We start from the raw sequence: 17472 nt of genomic DNA on the forward strand, positions 1-17472 counted from the left end.
AGTGGGATATCACACCTCACCTGTATTATACTGTATACTGGGATATCACACCTCACCGGTATTATACTGTATACTGGGATATCGCATCTCACCGGTATTATACTGTATACTGGGATATCGCACCTCACCTGTATTATACTGTATACTGGGATATTACACTTCATCTGTATTATACTGTATACTGGGATATTACACCTCACCTGTATTATACTGTATACTGGGATATCGCACCTCACCTGTATTATACTGTGTACTGGGATATCAAACCTCACCTGTATTATACTGTATACTGGGATATACTGTATACTGGGATATTACACCTTACCTGTATTATACTGTATATGGGGATATCACACCTCACCTGTATTATACTGTATACTGGGATATTATACCTCACCTGTATTATACTGTATACTGGGATATCACATCTCACCTGTATTATACTGTATACTGGGATATCACACCTCACCTGTATTATAATGTATACTGGGATATAACACCTCACCTGTATTATACTGTATACTGGGATATCGCACCTCACCTGTATTATACTGTATACTGGGATATACTGTATACTGGGATATTACACCTCACCTGTATTATACTGTATATGGGGATATCACATCTCACCTGTATTATACTGTATACTGGGATATTACACCTCACCTGTATTATACTGTATACTGGGATATCACACCTCACCTGTATTATACTGTATACTGGGATATCACACCTCACCTGTATTATACTGTATACTGGGATATCACACCTCACCTGTATTATACTGTATACTGTGATATCACATCTCACCTGTATTATCCTGTATACTGGGATATCACACCTCACCTGTATTATACTGTATACGGGGATATCACACCTCACCTGTATTATACTGTATAGTGGGAGATCACACCTCACCTGTATTATACTCTATACTGGGATATCACACCTCACCTGTATTATACTGTATACTGGGATATCACACCTCACCTGTATTATACTGTATACTGGGATATCACACATCACCTGTATTATACTGTATACTGGGATATCACACCTCACCTGTATTATACTGTATAGTGAGATATCACACCTCACCTGTATTATACTGTATACTGGGATATCACACCTCACCTGTATTATACTGTATACTGTGATATCACATCTCACCTGTATTATACTGTATACGGGGATAGCACACCTCACCTGTATTATACTGTATACTGGGATATCACACCTCACCTGTATTATACTGTATACAGGGATATCACACCTCACCTGTATTATACTGTATACTGGGATATCACACCTCACCTGTATTATACTGTATACTGGGATATCACATCTCACCTGCATTATACTGTATACTGGGATATCGCACCTCACCTGTATTATACTGTATACTGGGATATCGCACCTCACCGGTATTATACTGTATACTGGGATATCGCATCTTACCGGTATTATACTGTATACTGGGATATCGCACCTCACCGGTATTATACTGTATACTGGGATATCGCACCTCACCTGTATAATACTGTATACTGCGATATCGCACCTCACCTGTATTATACTGTATACTGGGATAGCGCACCTCACCTGTATTATACTGTATACTGGGATATTACACCTCACCTGTATTATACTGTATACTGGGATATCGCACCTCATCTGTATTATACTGTATACTGGGATATCGCACCTCACCTGTATTATACTGTATACTGGGATATCGCACCTCATCTGTATTATACTGTATACTGGGATATCGCACCTCACCTGCATTATACTGTATACTGGGATAGCGCAAATCTCCTGTATTATACTGTATACTGGGATATCGCACCTCACCTGTATTATACTGTATACTGGGATATCGCACCTCACCTGTATTATACTGTATACTGGGATATCGCACCTCACCTGTATTATACTGTATACTGGGATATCGCACCTCACCTGTATTATACTGTATACTGGGATATCGCACCTCACCTGTATTATACTGTATACTGGGATATCGCACCTCACCTGTATTATACTGTATACTGGGATATCGCACCTCACCTGTATTATACTGTATACTGGGATATCACACCTCACCTGTATTATACTATATACTGGGATATCACACCTCACCTGTATTATACTGTATAATGGGATATCGCACCTCACCTGTATTATACTGTATACTGGGATATCGCACCTCACCTGTATTATACTGTATACTGGGATATCACACCTCACCTGTATTATACAGTATACTGGGATATTACACCTCACCTGTATTATACTGTATACTGGGATATCACACCTCACCTGTGTTATACTGTATACTGGGATAGCGCACATCTCCTGTATTATACTGTATACTGGGATATCGCACCTCACCTGTATTATACTGTATACTGGGATATCGCACCTCATCTGTATTATACTGTATACTGGGATATCGCACCTCACCTGTATTATACTGTATACTGGGATATCGCATCTCATCTGTATTATACTGTATACTGGGATATCGCACCTCACCTGCATTATACTGTATACTGGGATAGCGCAAATCTCCTGTATTATACTGTATACTGGGATATCGCACCTCACCTGTATTATACTGTATACTGGGATATCGCACCTCACCTGTATTATACTGTATACTGGGATATCGCACCTCACCTGTATTATACTGTATACTGGGATATCGCACCTCACCTGTATTATACTGTATACTGGGATATCGCACCTCACCTGTATTATACTGTATACTGGGATATCGCACCTCACCTGTATTATACTGTATACTGGGATATCGCACCTCACCTGTATTATACTGTATACTGGGATATCACACCTCACCTGTATTATACTATATACTGGGATATCACACCTCACCTGTATTATACTGTATACTGGGATATCACACCTCACCTGTATTATACTGTATACTGGGATATCGCACCTCACCTGTATTATACTGTATACTGGGATATCACACCTCACCTGTATTATACAGTATACTGGGATATCGCACCTCACCTGTATTATACTGTATACTGGGATATCGCACCTCACCTGTATTATACTGTATACTGGGATATCGCACCTCACCTGTATTATACTGTATACTGGGATATCGCACCTCACCTGTATTATACTGTATACTGGGATATCGCACCTCACCTGTATTATACTGTATACTGGGATATCGCACCTCACCTGTATTATACTGTATACTGGGATATCGCACCTCACCTGTATTATACTGTATACTGGGATATCGCACCTCACCTGTATTATACTGTATACTGGGATATCACACCTCACCTGTATTATACTGTATACTGGGATATCGCACCTCACCTGTATTATACTGTATACTGGGATATCGCACCTCACCTGTATTATACTGTATACTGGGATATCACACCTCACCTGTATTATACAGTATACTGGGATATTACACCTCACCTGTATTATACTGTATACTGGGATATCACACCTCACCTGTGTTATACTGTATATGGGGATATCAAACCTCACCTGTATTATACTGTATACTGGGATATTACACCTCACCTGTATTATACTGTATACTGGGATATCACACCTCACCTGTATTATACTGTATACTGGGATATCACACCTCACCGGTATTATACTGTATACTGGGATATCACACCTCACCTGTATTATACTGTATACTGGGATAGCACACCTCACCTGTATTATACTGTATACTGGGATATCGCACCTCACCTGTATTATACTGTATACTGGGATATCGCACCTCATCTGTATTATACTGTATACTGGGATATCGCACCTCACCTGTATTATACTGTATACTGGGATATCGCACCTCATCTGTATTATACTGTATACTGGGATATCGCACCTCACCTGCATTATACTGTATACTGGGATAGCGCAAATCTGCTGTATTATACTGTATACTGGGATATCGCACCTCATCTGTATTATACTGTATACTGGGATATCGCTCCTCACCTGTATTATACTGTATACTGGGATATCGCACCTCATCTGTATTATACTGTATACTGGGATATCGCACCTCACCTGTATTATACTGTATACTGGGATATCGCATCTCACCTGTATTATACTGTATACTGGGATATCGCAGCTCACCTGTATTATACTGTATACTGGGATATCGCACCTCACCTGTATTATACTGTATACTGGGATATCGCACCTCACCTGTATTATACTGTATACTGGGATATCACACCTCACCTGTATTATACTGTATACTGGGATATCGCACCTCACCTGTATTATACTGTATACTGGGATATCGCACCTCACCTGTATTATACTGTATACTGGGATATTACACCTCACCTGTATTATACTGTATACTGGGATATCACACCTCACCTGTGTTATACTGTATATGGGGATATCACACCTCACCTGTATTATACTGTATACTGGGATATTACACCTCACCTGTATTATACTGTATACTGGGATATCACACCTCACCTGTATTATACTGTATACTGGGATAGCGCACATCTCCTGTATTATACTGTATACTGGGATAGCGCACATCTCCTGTATTATACTGTATACTGGGATATCACACCTCACCTGTATTATACTGTATACTGGGATATTACACCTCACCTGTATTATACTGTATACTGTGATATCACATCTCACCTGTATTATACTGTATACGGGGATAGCACACCTCACCTGTATTATACTGTATACTGTGATATCACATCTCACCTGTATTATACTGTATACGGGGATAGCACACCTCACCTGTATTATACTGTATACTGGGATATCACACCTCACCTGTATTATACTGTATACTGTGATATCACATCTCACCTGTATTATACTGTATACGGGGATAGCACACCTCACCTGTATTATACTGTATACTGGGATATCACACCTCACCTGTATTATACTGTATAATGGGATATTACACCTCACCTGTATTATACTGTATACTGGGATATTACACCTCACCTGTATTATACTGTATACAGGGATATCACACCTCACATGTATTATACTGTATACAGGGATATCACACCTCACCTGTATTATACTGTATACTGGGATATCACACCTCACCTGTATTATACTGTATAGTGGGATATCACATCTCACCTGCATTATACTGTATACTGGGATATCGCACCTCACCTGTATTATACTGTATACTGGGATATCGCACCTCACCGGTATTATACTGTATACTGGGATATCGCATCTCACCGGTATTATACTGTATACTGGGATATCGCACCTCACCGGTATTATACTGTATACTGGGATATCGCACCTCACCTGTATTATACTGTATACTGGGATATCGCACCTCACCTGTATAATACTGTATACTGGGATATCGCACCTCACCTGTATTATACTGTATACTGGGATATACTGTATACTGGGATATTACACCTCAGCTGTATTATACTGTATATGGGGATATCACATCTCCCCTGTATTATACTGTATACTGGGATATTACACCTCACCTGTATTATACTGTATACTGGGATATCACACCTCACCTGTATTATAATGTATACTGGGATATCGCACCTCACCTGTATAATACTGTATACTGGGATATCGCACCTCACCTGTATTATACTGTATACTGGGATATACTGTATACTGGGATATTACACCTCAGCTGTATTATACTGTATATGGGGATATCACATCTCCCCTGTATTATACTGTATACTGGGATATTACACCTCACCTGTATTATACTGTATACTGGGATATCACACCTCACCTGTATTATACTGTATACTGGGATATCACACCTCACCTGTATTATAATGTATACTGGGATATCACACCTCACCTGTATTATACTGTATACTGGGATATACTGTATACTGGGATATTACACCTCACCTGTATTATACTGTATATGGGGATATCACATCTCACCTGTATTATACTGTATACTGGGATATTACACCTCACCTGTATTATACTGTATACTGGGATATCACACCTCACCTGTATTATACTGTATACTGGGATATCACACCTCACCTGTATTATACCGTATACTGGGATATCACACCTCACCTGTATTATACTGTATACGGGGATATCACACCTCACCTGTATTATACTGTATAGTGGGATATCACACCTCACCTGTATTATACTGTATACTGGGATATCACACCTCACCTGTATTATACTGTATACTGGGATATCACACCTCACCTGTATTATACTGTATACTGGGATATCACACATCACCTGTATTATACTGTATACTGGGATATCACACCTCACCTGTATTATACTGTATAGTGAGATATCACACCTCACCTGTATTATACTGTATACTGGGATATCACACCTCACCTGTATTATACTGTATAGTGAGATATCACACCTCACCTGTATTATACTGTATACTGGGATATCACACCTCACCTGTATTATACTGTATACTGTGATATCACATCTCACCTGTATTATACTGTATACGGGGATAGCACACCTCACCTGTATTATACTGTATACTGGGATATCACACCTCACCTGTATTATACTGTATACAGGGATATCACACCTCACCTGTATTATACTGTATACTGGGATATCACACCTCACCTGTATTATACTGTATACTGGGATATCACATCTCACCTGCATTATACTGTATACTGGGATATCGCACCTCACCTGTATTATACTGTATACTGGGATATCGCACCTCACCGGTATTATACTGTATACTGGGATATCGCATCTTACCGGTATTATACTGTATACTGGGATATCGCACCTCACCGGTATTATACTGTATACTGGGATATCGCACCTCACCTGTATTATACTGTATACTGGGATATCGCACCTCACCTGTATAATACTGTATACTGCGATATCGCACCTCACCTGTATTATACTGTATACTGGGATAGCGCACCTCACCTGTATTACACTGTATACTGGGATAGCGCACATCTCCTGTATTATACTGTATACTGGGATATCGCACCTCACCTGTATTATACTGTATACTGGGATATCGCACCTCATCTGTATTATACTGTATACTGGGATATCGCACCTCACCTGCATTATACTGTATACTGGGATAGCGCAAATCTCCTGTATTATACTGTATACTGGGATATCGCACCTCACCTGTATTATACTGTATACTGGGATATCGCACCTCACCTGTATTATACTGTATACTGGGATATCGCACCTCACCTGTATTATACTGTATACTGGGATATCGCACCTCACCTGTATTATACTGTATACTGGGATATCGCACCTCACCTGTATTATACTGTATACTGGGATATCGCACCTCACCTGTATTATACTGTATACTGGGATATCACACCTCACCTGTATTATACTGTATACTGGGATATCACACCTCACCTGTATTATACTGTATACTGGGATATCGCACCTCACCTGTATTATACTGTATACTGGGATATCGCACCTCACCTGTATTATACTGTATACTGGGATATTACACCTCACCTGTATTATACTGTATACTGGGATATCACACCTCACCTGTGTTATACTGTATATGGGGATATCAAACCTCACCTGTATTATACTGTATACTGGGATATCACACCTCACCTGTATTATACTGTATACTGGGATATCACACCTCACCTGTATTATACTGTATACTGGGATATCACACCTCACCGGTATTATACTGTATACTGGGATATCACACCTCACCTGTATTATACTGTATACTGGGATAGCACACCTCACCTGTATTATACTGTATACTGGGATATCGCACCTCACCTGTATTATACTGTATACTGGGATATCGCACCTCATCTGTATTATACTGTATACTGGGATATCGCACCTCACCTGTATTATACTGTATACTGGGATATCGCACCTCATCTGTATTATACTGTATACTGGGATATCGCACCTCACCTGCATTATACTGTATACTGGGATAGCGCAAATCTCCTGTATTATACTGTATACTGGGATATCGCACCTCATCTGTATTATACTGTATACTGGGATATCGCTCCTCACCTGTATTATACTGTATACTGGGATATCGCACCTCATCCGTATTATACTGTATACTGGGATATCGCACCTCACCTGTATTATACTGTATACTGGGATATCGCACCTCACCTGTATTATACTGTATACTGGGATATCGCACCTCACCTGTATTATACTGTATACTGGGATATCGCACCTCACCTGTATTATACTGTATACTGGGATATCGCACCTCACCTGTATTATACTGTATACTGGGATATTACACCTCACCTGTATTATACTGTATACTGGGATATCACACCTCACCTGTGTTATACTGTATATGGGGATATCACACCTCACCTGTATTATACTGTATACTGGGATATTACACCTCACCTGTATTATACTGTATACTGGGATATCACACCTCACCTGTATTATACTGTATACTGGGATAGCGCACATCTCCTGTATTATACTGTATACTGGGATAGCGCACATCTCCTGTATTATACTGTATACTGGGATATCACACCTCACCTGTATTATACTGTATAGTGAGATATCACACCTCACCTGTATTATACTGTATACTGGGATATCACACCTCACCTGTATTATACTGTATACTGTGATATCACATCTCACCTGTATTATACTGTATACGGGGATAGCACACCTCACCTGTATTATACTGTATACTGGGATATCACACCTCACCTGTATTATACTGTATACTGGGATATTACACCTCACCTGTATTATACTGTATACTGGGATATTACACCTCACCTGTATTATACTGTATACAGGGATATCACACCTCACATGTATTATACTGTATACAGGGATATCACACCTCACCTGTATTATACTGTATACTGGGATATCACACCTCACCTGTATTATACTGTATAGTGGGATATCACATCTCACCTGCATTATACTGTATACTGGGATATCGCACCTCACCTGTATTATACTGTATACTGGGATATCGCACCTCACCGGTATTATACTGTATACTGGGATATCGCATCTCACCGGTATTATACTGTATACTGGGATATCGCACCTCACCGGTATTATACTGTATACTGGGATATCGCACCTCACCTGTATTATACTGTATACTGGGATATCGCACCTCACCGGTATTATACTGTATACTGGGATATCACACCTCACCTGTATTATACTGTATACTAGGATATCACACCTCACCTGTATTATACTGTATACTGGGATATTACACCTCACCTGTATTATACTGTATAGTGGGATATCACACCTCACCTGTATTATACTGTATACTGGGATATCACACCTCACCTGTATTATACTGTATACTGGGATATCACACCTCACCTGTATTATACTGTATAGTGGGATATTACACCTCACCTGTATTATACTGTATAGTGGGATATTACACCTCACCTGTATTATACTGTATAGTGGGATATCACACCTCAGCTGTATTATACTGTATACTGGGATATCACACCTCACCTGTATTATACTGTATACTGGGATATCACACCTCACCTGTATTATACTGTATACTGGGATATCACACCTCACCTGTATTATACTGTATACAGGGATATCACACCTCACCTGTATTATACTGTATACAGGGATATCACACTTCACCTGTATTATACTGTATACTGGGATATCACACTTCACCTGTATTATACTGTATACTGGGATATCACACCTCACCTGTATTATACTGTATACAGGGATATCACACCTCACCTGTATTATACTGTATACTGGGATATCACACCTCACCTGTATTATACTGTATACAGGGATATCACACCTCACCTGTATTATACTGTATACTGGGATATCACACCTCACCTGTATTATACTGTATACTGGGATATCACACCTCACCTGTATTATACTGTATAGTGGGATATCACACCTCACCTGTATTATACTGTATAGTGGGATATCACACCTCACCTGTATTATACTGTATAGTGGGATATCACACCTCACCTGTATTATACTGTATAGTGGGATATCACACCTCACCTGTATTATACTGTATAGTGGGATATCACACCTCACCTGTCCTCTCACCTTTCACCCTGAGTTATATTGCAGTTTGCTCTATACAGTTACAGCAGTGTCATGTTGAGATTTTTGTCACTTACGCATTTTAGCTCTCGATCCGTGAAGATTTTTCTCAGTAGGAAGATTCGTAGTGGAACAGTGAGAATGAGGATGAAGGGGAAAGCGAGAGAAGCTGCTGTGGACATGACAGCCCACAGGACGGCCAGACACACCAGCTGCAGAGCTGTGAACAGGTGCATCCTGAGGGAGCGGACCTGGGAATCAGACACTTCAGTTATAATTGTGTACAGTGTGGTTGTAGCGGACATTACATCCAACCTGAAACAAGTCTCCCAACATGGCTGCTATACCATGCAGAGATAAAGATCACTTATGATGCCGTACCGTTGTCACCTGGCACCTATATGATCTCAGTCTGTAGGTACTCCTTACGCAAGACTGGTTGGGTTGTATTGATGTTCACATGATACTCGCAGCTTCAGATAAATCTAATCCGAACAGTTTCTTTTAATACTATTCCCTGGCTATGGCCATACTTCCGATGACCCTGACATGGGGTAACTGATTATATGATCAGGATATATTCCATAACAAACACCCAGGACTGCTGCGAGGACTTACCTTCTTGGCATAAATCACATCAGGGTGATGCTTTGGGGGTTTCAGTAAGAGTTGGATGCGCTCGTAGAATTGGATACCGTTCAGTGAAGTGACCCCCATGTACAAGAATATCCCAAACAGAACTGCCAGTGGGATCTTTCGAAGAAGATCTCCAATTACAATGGATAGGCCTAGAGAGGAAGAGAGTGAGGTCATTATGGACAATATAACCTCATATAACCTGACCAGACAGTGATCCGTGGTGAGACTATTACTGTGAAGTAGCTGAGCTGCCCTCTGTTGTCATCCCGCTGAGCCACATCTAATGCGGGGCCATCCTACAGAGGAACATCTGATGTTGGGTGTCAGGAATTTCCAACACATACACACCGGGGAGATCACGCAATATCTCACCGTGCCGTCACGCTGTCAGTATTTCGTCCAGAGTCGCGAGCACGCGATCCAGACTACTCTCTACGTAGGTATCGGTAAGCGACCAGTGAGCGTATGGCGCAACACCCTGGGTTCCACCTCCTGGAATAAGTGTTTAACACCCTCCGTATGGTCACTGTCAGCTTCATGATAGCCCAATTATTAATACTCTCTGCCACCACCGGCCGAGTTTGAAATATAATACTGGCCTGGCCGGACACCTGCGTTTTGGTAGCGTATATGGCTTCCGGGACGGAAACGATTACAGAACAAAAGAAACAGAACTATTACATTTTATATTTAATCCAAAAGGGAGGCAGTGTTTAGGAAAAATATATACAAGTATGTTACAAAGAAGACAATAAAATACATAAGCGGTTACATAAAATAAACAGGGTAAAAAGAAGATAACTTACTTACACTATACGATCGCTGAGACGATTCAATATAGGTGGAGGAGGGGCTCCCCGGTTGGAGTATGCTGTTATTGAACAGGACCCGTTGCTTATAATTCTTATTCCCCCCCTGGCAATGAGTGCTCCTGTCTTCTCCATGGATTCTCTTATAGCTAAGGGGAGATCTGGCCACACGCCCCTTGTGGTGACATCATGTGGGCCGGTCTCCAGCCTGTACATTTTTATTAAAAACGCTGACTTCTGCGATAACTCATCGCTCGTTGATCGCAGAAGCTTGCAAACTACGCCATTTTTTCCCTTATGATTTTATCTTTATTTAGATATCACACATCACATAGCTGCAGTCTGCCATTCTGGTGTTTTTGCGCTACAGCTCCCTGAATTTGGTTACAGCCCTGGAAAACTACCTATACATTCCTGGGCTGATTTGGTCACTACACATATGGGTCCCGTTACTGTCGGACATATGAAACTCATAATATTTCAGAGTTAATATCGGAGTCAATCTGGCTATGGCTGGTGGCTGGGAATTGTTTGTGAGTGCCTTTGAACTTAATGAACCATTTCCTCTTTCCTCCAAACTCTGGCCTGGGAGAAGGTGTCAATCTATCTCAGGTCTGTGTTTAAATTACCTCCTGCGTCTTTCAGAGACAAGATGCTTGCTTCCTAACAAAGTTATAAGACTCCTTGCCTGGCATCGTTTGCATTAGCTATTTCTCAGGAGTGTGCTAATTGGGGCTTTTGTGCTGAGCAGAAGGGGAATAAGGGAGGGGGTGAACATCTATGTCAGGCAGATATGGAAGAACATTTTCCTGATATTAATATTTTCCTGACATTAGGTAATTCTGCTGAACTATATCTAGTACCGAGTCATGTACAGAGGAACATCTGATAAAGAAAAACAAGCAAATTACCCAAATAACTGGAAGTAAATGGATAAATCGCACAGTGCAAAAATAATGATAAATAATAAAGGGTATTTAGTTAACATAATTTTGATCAAAATAATGTAAAAGCCATCCCGCCACTTCACAGCAACCCTTGTGGGACAGTCCTAACTCTAATATTTTGCACAGTGCAAAAATAATAATATTAGAGTTAAGACTGTCCCATAAGGGTTGCCGTGACGTTGCGGGATGGCTTTTACATTATTTTGATCAAAATTATGTTAACTAAATACCCTTTATTATTTATTATTATTTTTGCACTGTGCGATTTATCCATTTACTTCCAGTTATTTGGGTATTTTGCTTGTCTTTGTTTTTTCTCTGTCTAGTGGCCTTATGTGAACATGCATTTACATTTTGCATGCACATCAATTTAAGTTTCAGTTCAGACTTCCAGGTTTTTTCTTTAGAGGAACATCTGATGTTGGGTAATTCTGCTGAGCTATATCTAGTACCGAGTCATGTACAGAGGAACATCTGATGTTGGGTAATTCTGCGGAGCTATATCTAGTACCGAGTCATGTACAGAGGAACATCTGATGTTGGGTAATTCTGCTGAGCTATATCTAGTACCGAGTCATGTACAGAGGAACATCTGATGTTGGGTAATTCTGCTGAGCTATATCTAGTACCAGGTCATGTACAGAGGAACATCTGATGTTGGGTAATTCTGCTGAGCTATATCTAGTACCGGGTCATGTACAGAGGAACATCTGATGTTGGGTAATTCTGCTGAGCTATATCTAGTACCGGGTCATGTATAGAGGAACATCTGATGTTGGGTAATTCTGCTGAGCTATATCTAGTACCGGGTCATGTACAGAGGAACATCTGATGTTGGGTAATTCTGCTGAGCTATATCTAGTACCGGGTCATGTACAGAGGAACATCTGATGTTGGGTAATTCTGCTGAGCTATATCTAGTACCGAGTAATGTACAGAGGAACATCTGATGTTGAGTAATTCTGCTGAGCTACATCTCGTACCGGGTCATGTATAGAGGAACATCTGATGTTGGGTAATTCTGCTGAGCTATATCTAGTACCGGGTCATGTATAGAGGAACATCTGATGTTGGGTAATTCTGCTGAGCTATATCTAGTATCGGGTCATGTATAGAGGAACATCTGATGTTGGGTAATTCTGCTGAGCTATATCTAGTACCGAGTCATGTACAGAGGAACATCTGATGTTGGGTAATTCTGCTGAGCTATATCTAGTACCGGGTCATGTACAGATGAACATCTGATGTTGAGTAATTCAGCTGAGCTATATCTAGTACCGGGTCATGTACAGAGGAACAGCTGATGCTGGGTCATTCTGCTGAGCTATATCTAGTACCAGGTCATGTACAGAGGAACATCTGATGTTGGGTAATTCTGCGGAGCTATATCTAGTACCGAGTCATGTACAGAGGAACATCTGATGTTGAGTAATTCTGCTGAGCTATATCTAGTACCGGGTCATCCTACAGAGGAACATCTGATGTTGAGTAATTCTGCTGAGCTATATCTAGTACTGGGTCATGTGCAGAGGAACATCTGATGTTGGGTAATTCTGCTGAGCTATATCTAGTACTGAGTCATGTACAGATGAACATCTGATGTTGACTAATTCTGCTGAGCTATATCTAGTACCAGGTCATGTATAGAGGAACATCTGATGTTGGGTAATTCTGCTGAGCTATATCTAGTACCGGGTCATGTATAGAGGAACATCTGATGTTGGGTAATTCTGCTGAGCTATATCTAGTACCAGGTCATGTACAGAGGAACATCTGATGTTGGGTAATTCTGCTGAGCTATATCTAGTACCAGGTCATGTACAGAGGAACATCTGATGTTGGGTAATTCTGCTGAGCTAGATCTAGTACCGAGTCATGTACAGAGGAACATCTGATGTTGGGTAATTCTGCGGAGCTATATCTAGTACCGAGTCATGTACAGAGGAACATCTGATGTTGGGTAATTCTGCTGAGCTATATCTAGTACCGGGTCATGTACAGAGGAACATCTGATGTTGGGTAATTCTGCTAAGCTATATCTAGTACCGAGTAATGTACAGAGGAACATCTGATGTTGAGTAATTCTGCTGAGCTATATCTCGTACCGGGTCATGTATAGAGGAACATCTGATGTTGGGTAATTCTGCTGAGCTATATCTAGTACCGGGTCATGTATAGAGGAACATCTGATGTTGGGTAATTCTGCTGAGCTATATCTAGTACCGGGTCATGTATAGAGGAACATCTGATGTTGGGTAATTCTGCTGAGCTATATCTAGTACCGAGTCATGTACAGAGGAACATCTGATGTTGGGTAATTCTGCTGAGCTATATCTAGTACCGGGTCATGTACAGATGAACATCTGATGTTGAGTAATTCAGCTGAGCTATATCTAGTACCGGGTCATGTACAGAGGAACAGCTGATGCTGGGTCATTCTGCTGAGCTATATCTAGTACCAGGTCATGTACAGAGGAACATCTGATGTTGGGTAATTCTGCGGAGCTATATCTAGTACCGAGTCATGTACAGAGGAACATCTGATGTTGAGTAATTCTGCTGAGCTATATCTAGTACCGGATCATCCTACAGAGGAACATCTGATGTTGAGTAATTCTGCTGAGCTATATCTAGTACTGGGTCATGTGCAGAGGAACATCTGATGTTGGGTAATTCTGCTGAGCTATATCTAGTACTGAGTCATGTACAGATGAACATCTGATGTTGAGTAATTCTGCTGAGCTGTATCTAGTACCAGGTCATGTATAGAGGAACATCTGATGTTGGGTAATTCTGCTGAGCTATATCTAGTACCGGGTCATGTATAGAGGAACATCTGATGCTGGGTCATTCTGCTGAGCTATATCTAGTACCAGGTCATGTACAGAGGAATATCTGATGTTGGGTAATTCTGCTGAGCTATATCTAGTACCAGGTCATGTACAGAGGAACATCTGATGTTGGGTAATTCTGCTGAGCTATATCTAGTACCGAGTCATCCTACAGAGGAACATCTGATGTTGGGTAATTCTGCTGAGCTATATCTAGTACGGGGTCATGTATAGAGGAACATCTGATGCTGGGTAATTCTGCTGCGCTATATCTAGTACCAGGTCATGTACAGAGGAACATCTGATGTTGGGTAATTCTGCTGAGCTATATCTAGTACCGGGTCATGTACAGAGGAACATGTGATGCTGGGTAATTCTGCTGAGCTATATCTAGTACCAGGTCATGTATAGAGGAACATCTGATGTTGGGTAATTCTGCTGAGCTCTATCTAGTACCAGGTCATGTACAGAGGAACATCTGATGTTGGGTAATTCTGCTGAGCAACTGTATATCAAGTACCGAGTCATCCTACAGAGGAACATCTGATGTTGGGTAATTCTGCTGAGTTATATCTAGTACCGGGTCATCCTACAGAGGAACATCTGATGTTGGGTAATTCTGCTGAGCTATATCTAGTACCGGGTCATATATATAGGAACATCTGATGCTGGGTAATTCTGCTGAGTTATATCTAGTACCAGGTCATGTACAGAGGAACATCTGATGTTGGGTAATTCTGCTGAGCTATATCTAGTACCAGGTCATGTATAGAGGAACATCTGATGTTGGGTAATTCTGCTGAGCTATATCTAGTACCAGGTCATGTACAGAGGAACATCTGATGTTGGGTAATTCTGCTGAGCTAGATCTAGTACCAGGTTATGTACAGAGGAACATCTGATGTTGGGTAATTCTGCTGAGCTATATCTAGTACCGGGTCATGTATAGAGGAACATCTGATGCTGGGTAATTCTGCTGAGCTATATCTAGTACCGGGTCATGTATAGAGGAACATCTGATGTTGGATAATTCTGCTGAGCTATATCTAGTACCGGGTCATGTATAGAGGAACATCTGATGTTGGGTAATTCTGCTGAGCTAGATCTAGTACCAGGTCATGTACAGAGGAACATCTGATGCTGGGTAATTCTGCTGAGCTATATCTAGTACCGGGTCATGTATAGAGGAACATCTGATGTTGTATAATTCTGCTGAGCTACATCTAGTACCGGGTCATCCTACAGAGGCACATCTGATATCAGCTCATCCCGTGAGCTACATCTACTACCAGGTCATCCTACTGAGGCACATCTGATATCATCTCATCCTGCTGAGCTACATCTAGTACCGGGTCATCCTACTGAGGCACATCTGATACCAGGTCATCACGCTGAGCTACATCTAGTACCGGGTCATCCTACTGAGGCACATCTGATACCAGGTCATCAAGCTGAGCTACATCTAGTACCGGGTCATCCTACTGAGGCACATCTGATACCAGGTCATCACGCTGAGCTACATCTAGTACCGGGTCATCCTACTGAGGCACATCTGATACCAGGTCATCCAGCTGAGCTACATGTAATCGTGTCATCCTACTGAGGCACATCTGATACCAGGTCATCAAGCTGAGCTACATCTAGTACCGGGTCATCCTACTGAGGCACATCTGATACCAGGTCATCCAGCTGAGCTACATCTAGTACTGGGTCATTCTACTGAGGCACATCTGATACCAGGTCATCCAGCTGAGCTACATCTAGTACCGGGTCATCCTACTGAGGCACATCTGATACCAGGTCATCAAGCTGAGCTACATCTAGTACCGGGTCATCCTACAGAGGCACATCTGATACCAGGTCATCACGCTGAGCTACATCTAGTACCGGGTCATCCTACAGAGGCACATCTGATACCAGGTCATCACACTGAGCTACATCTAATACTGGGTCATCCTACTGAAGCACATCTGATACCAGGTCATCACGCTGAGCTACATCTAGTATCGGGTCATCCTACAGAGGCACATCTGATACCAGGTCATCACGCTGAGATACATCTAGTATCGGGTCATCCTACAGAGGCAC

The 17472-nt window shown here is 41.2% G+C and overlaps 1 protein-coding gene across 5 annotated transcripts in view; it reads right to left on the minus strand.

Annotated features, from left to right (window-relative positions):
* Positions 1 to 17472, minus strand: part of SLC4A2 (solute carrier family 4 member 2) — a 364938-nt gene that overhangs the window by 104726 nt on the left and 242740 nt on the right. For all 5 annotated transcript variants that reach the window (XM_073677122.1, XM_073677121.1, XM_073677123.1 and 2 more), the window contains 2 exons: positions 10777 to 10946; positions 10236 to 10409 (listed from right to left, as the gene is read on the minus strand). In XM_073677122.1, the coding sequence (XP_073533223.1) occupies positions 10236 to 10409; positions 10777 to 10946 (344 nt within the window). The remainder of the gene's footprint in view (positions 1 to 10235; positions 10410 to 10776; positions 10947 to 17472) is intronic.

The sequence above is a fragment of the Phyllobates terribilis genome, unplaced genomic scaffold (assembly GCF_046119375.1).
Source record: "Phyllobates terribilis strain yellow unplaced genomic scaffold, ASM4611937v1 Scaffold_4__5_contigs__length_816908805, whole genome shotgun sequence".
NCBI lineage: Eukaryota > Metazoa > Chordata > Amphibia > Anura > Dendrobatidae > Phyllobates > Phyllobates terribilis.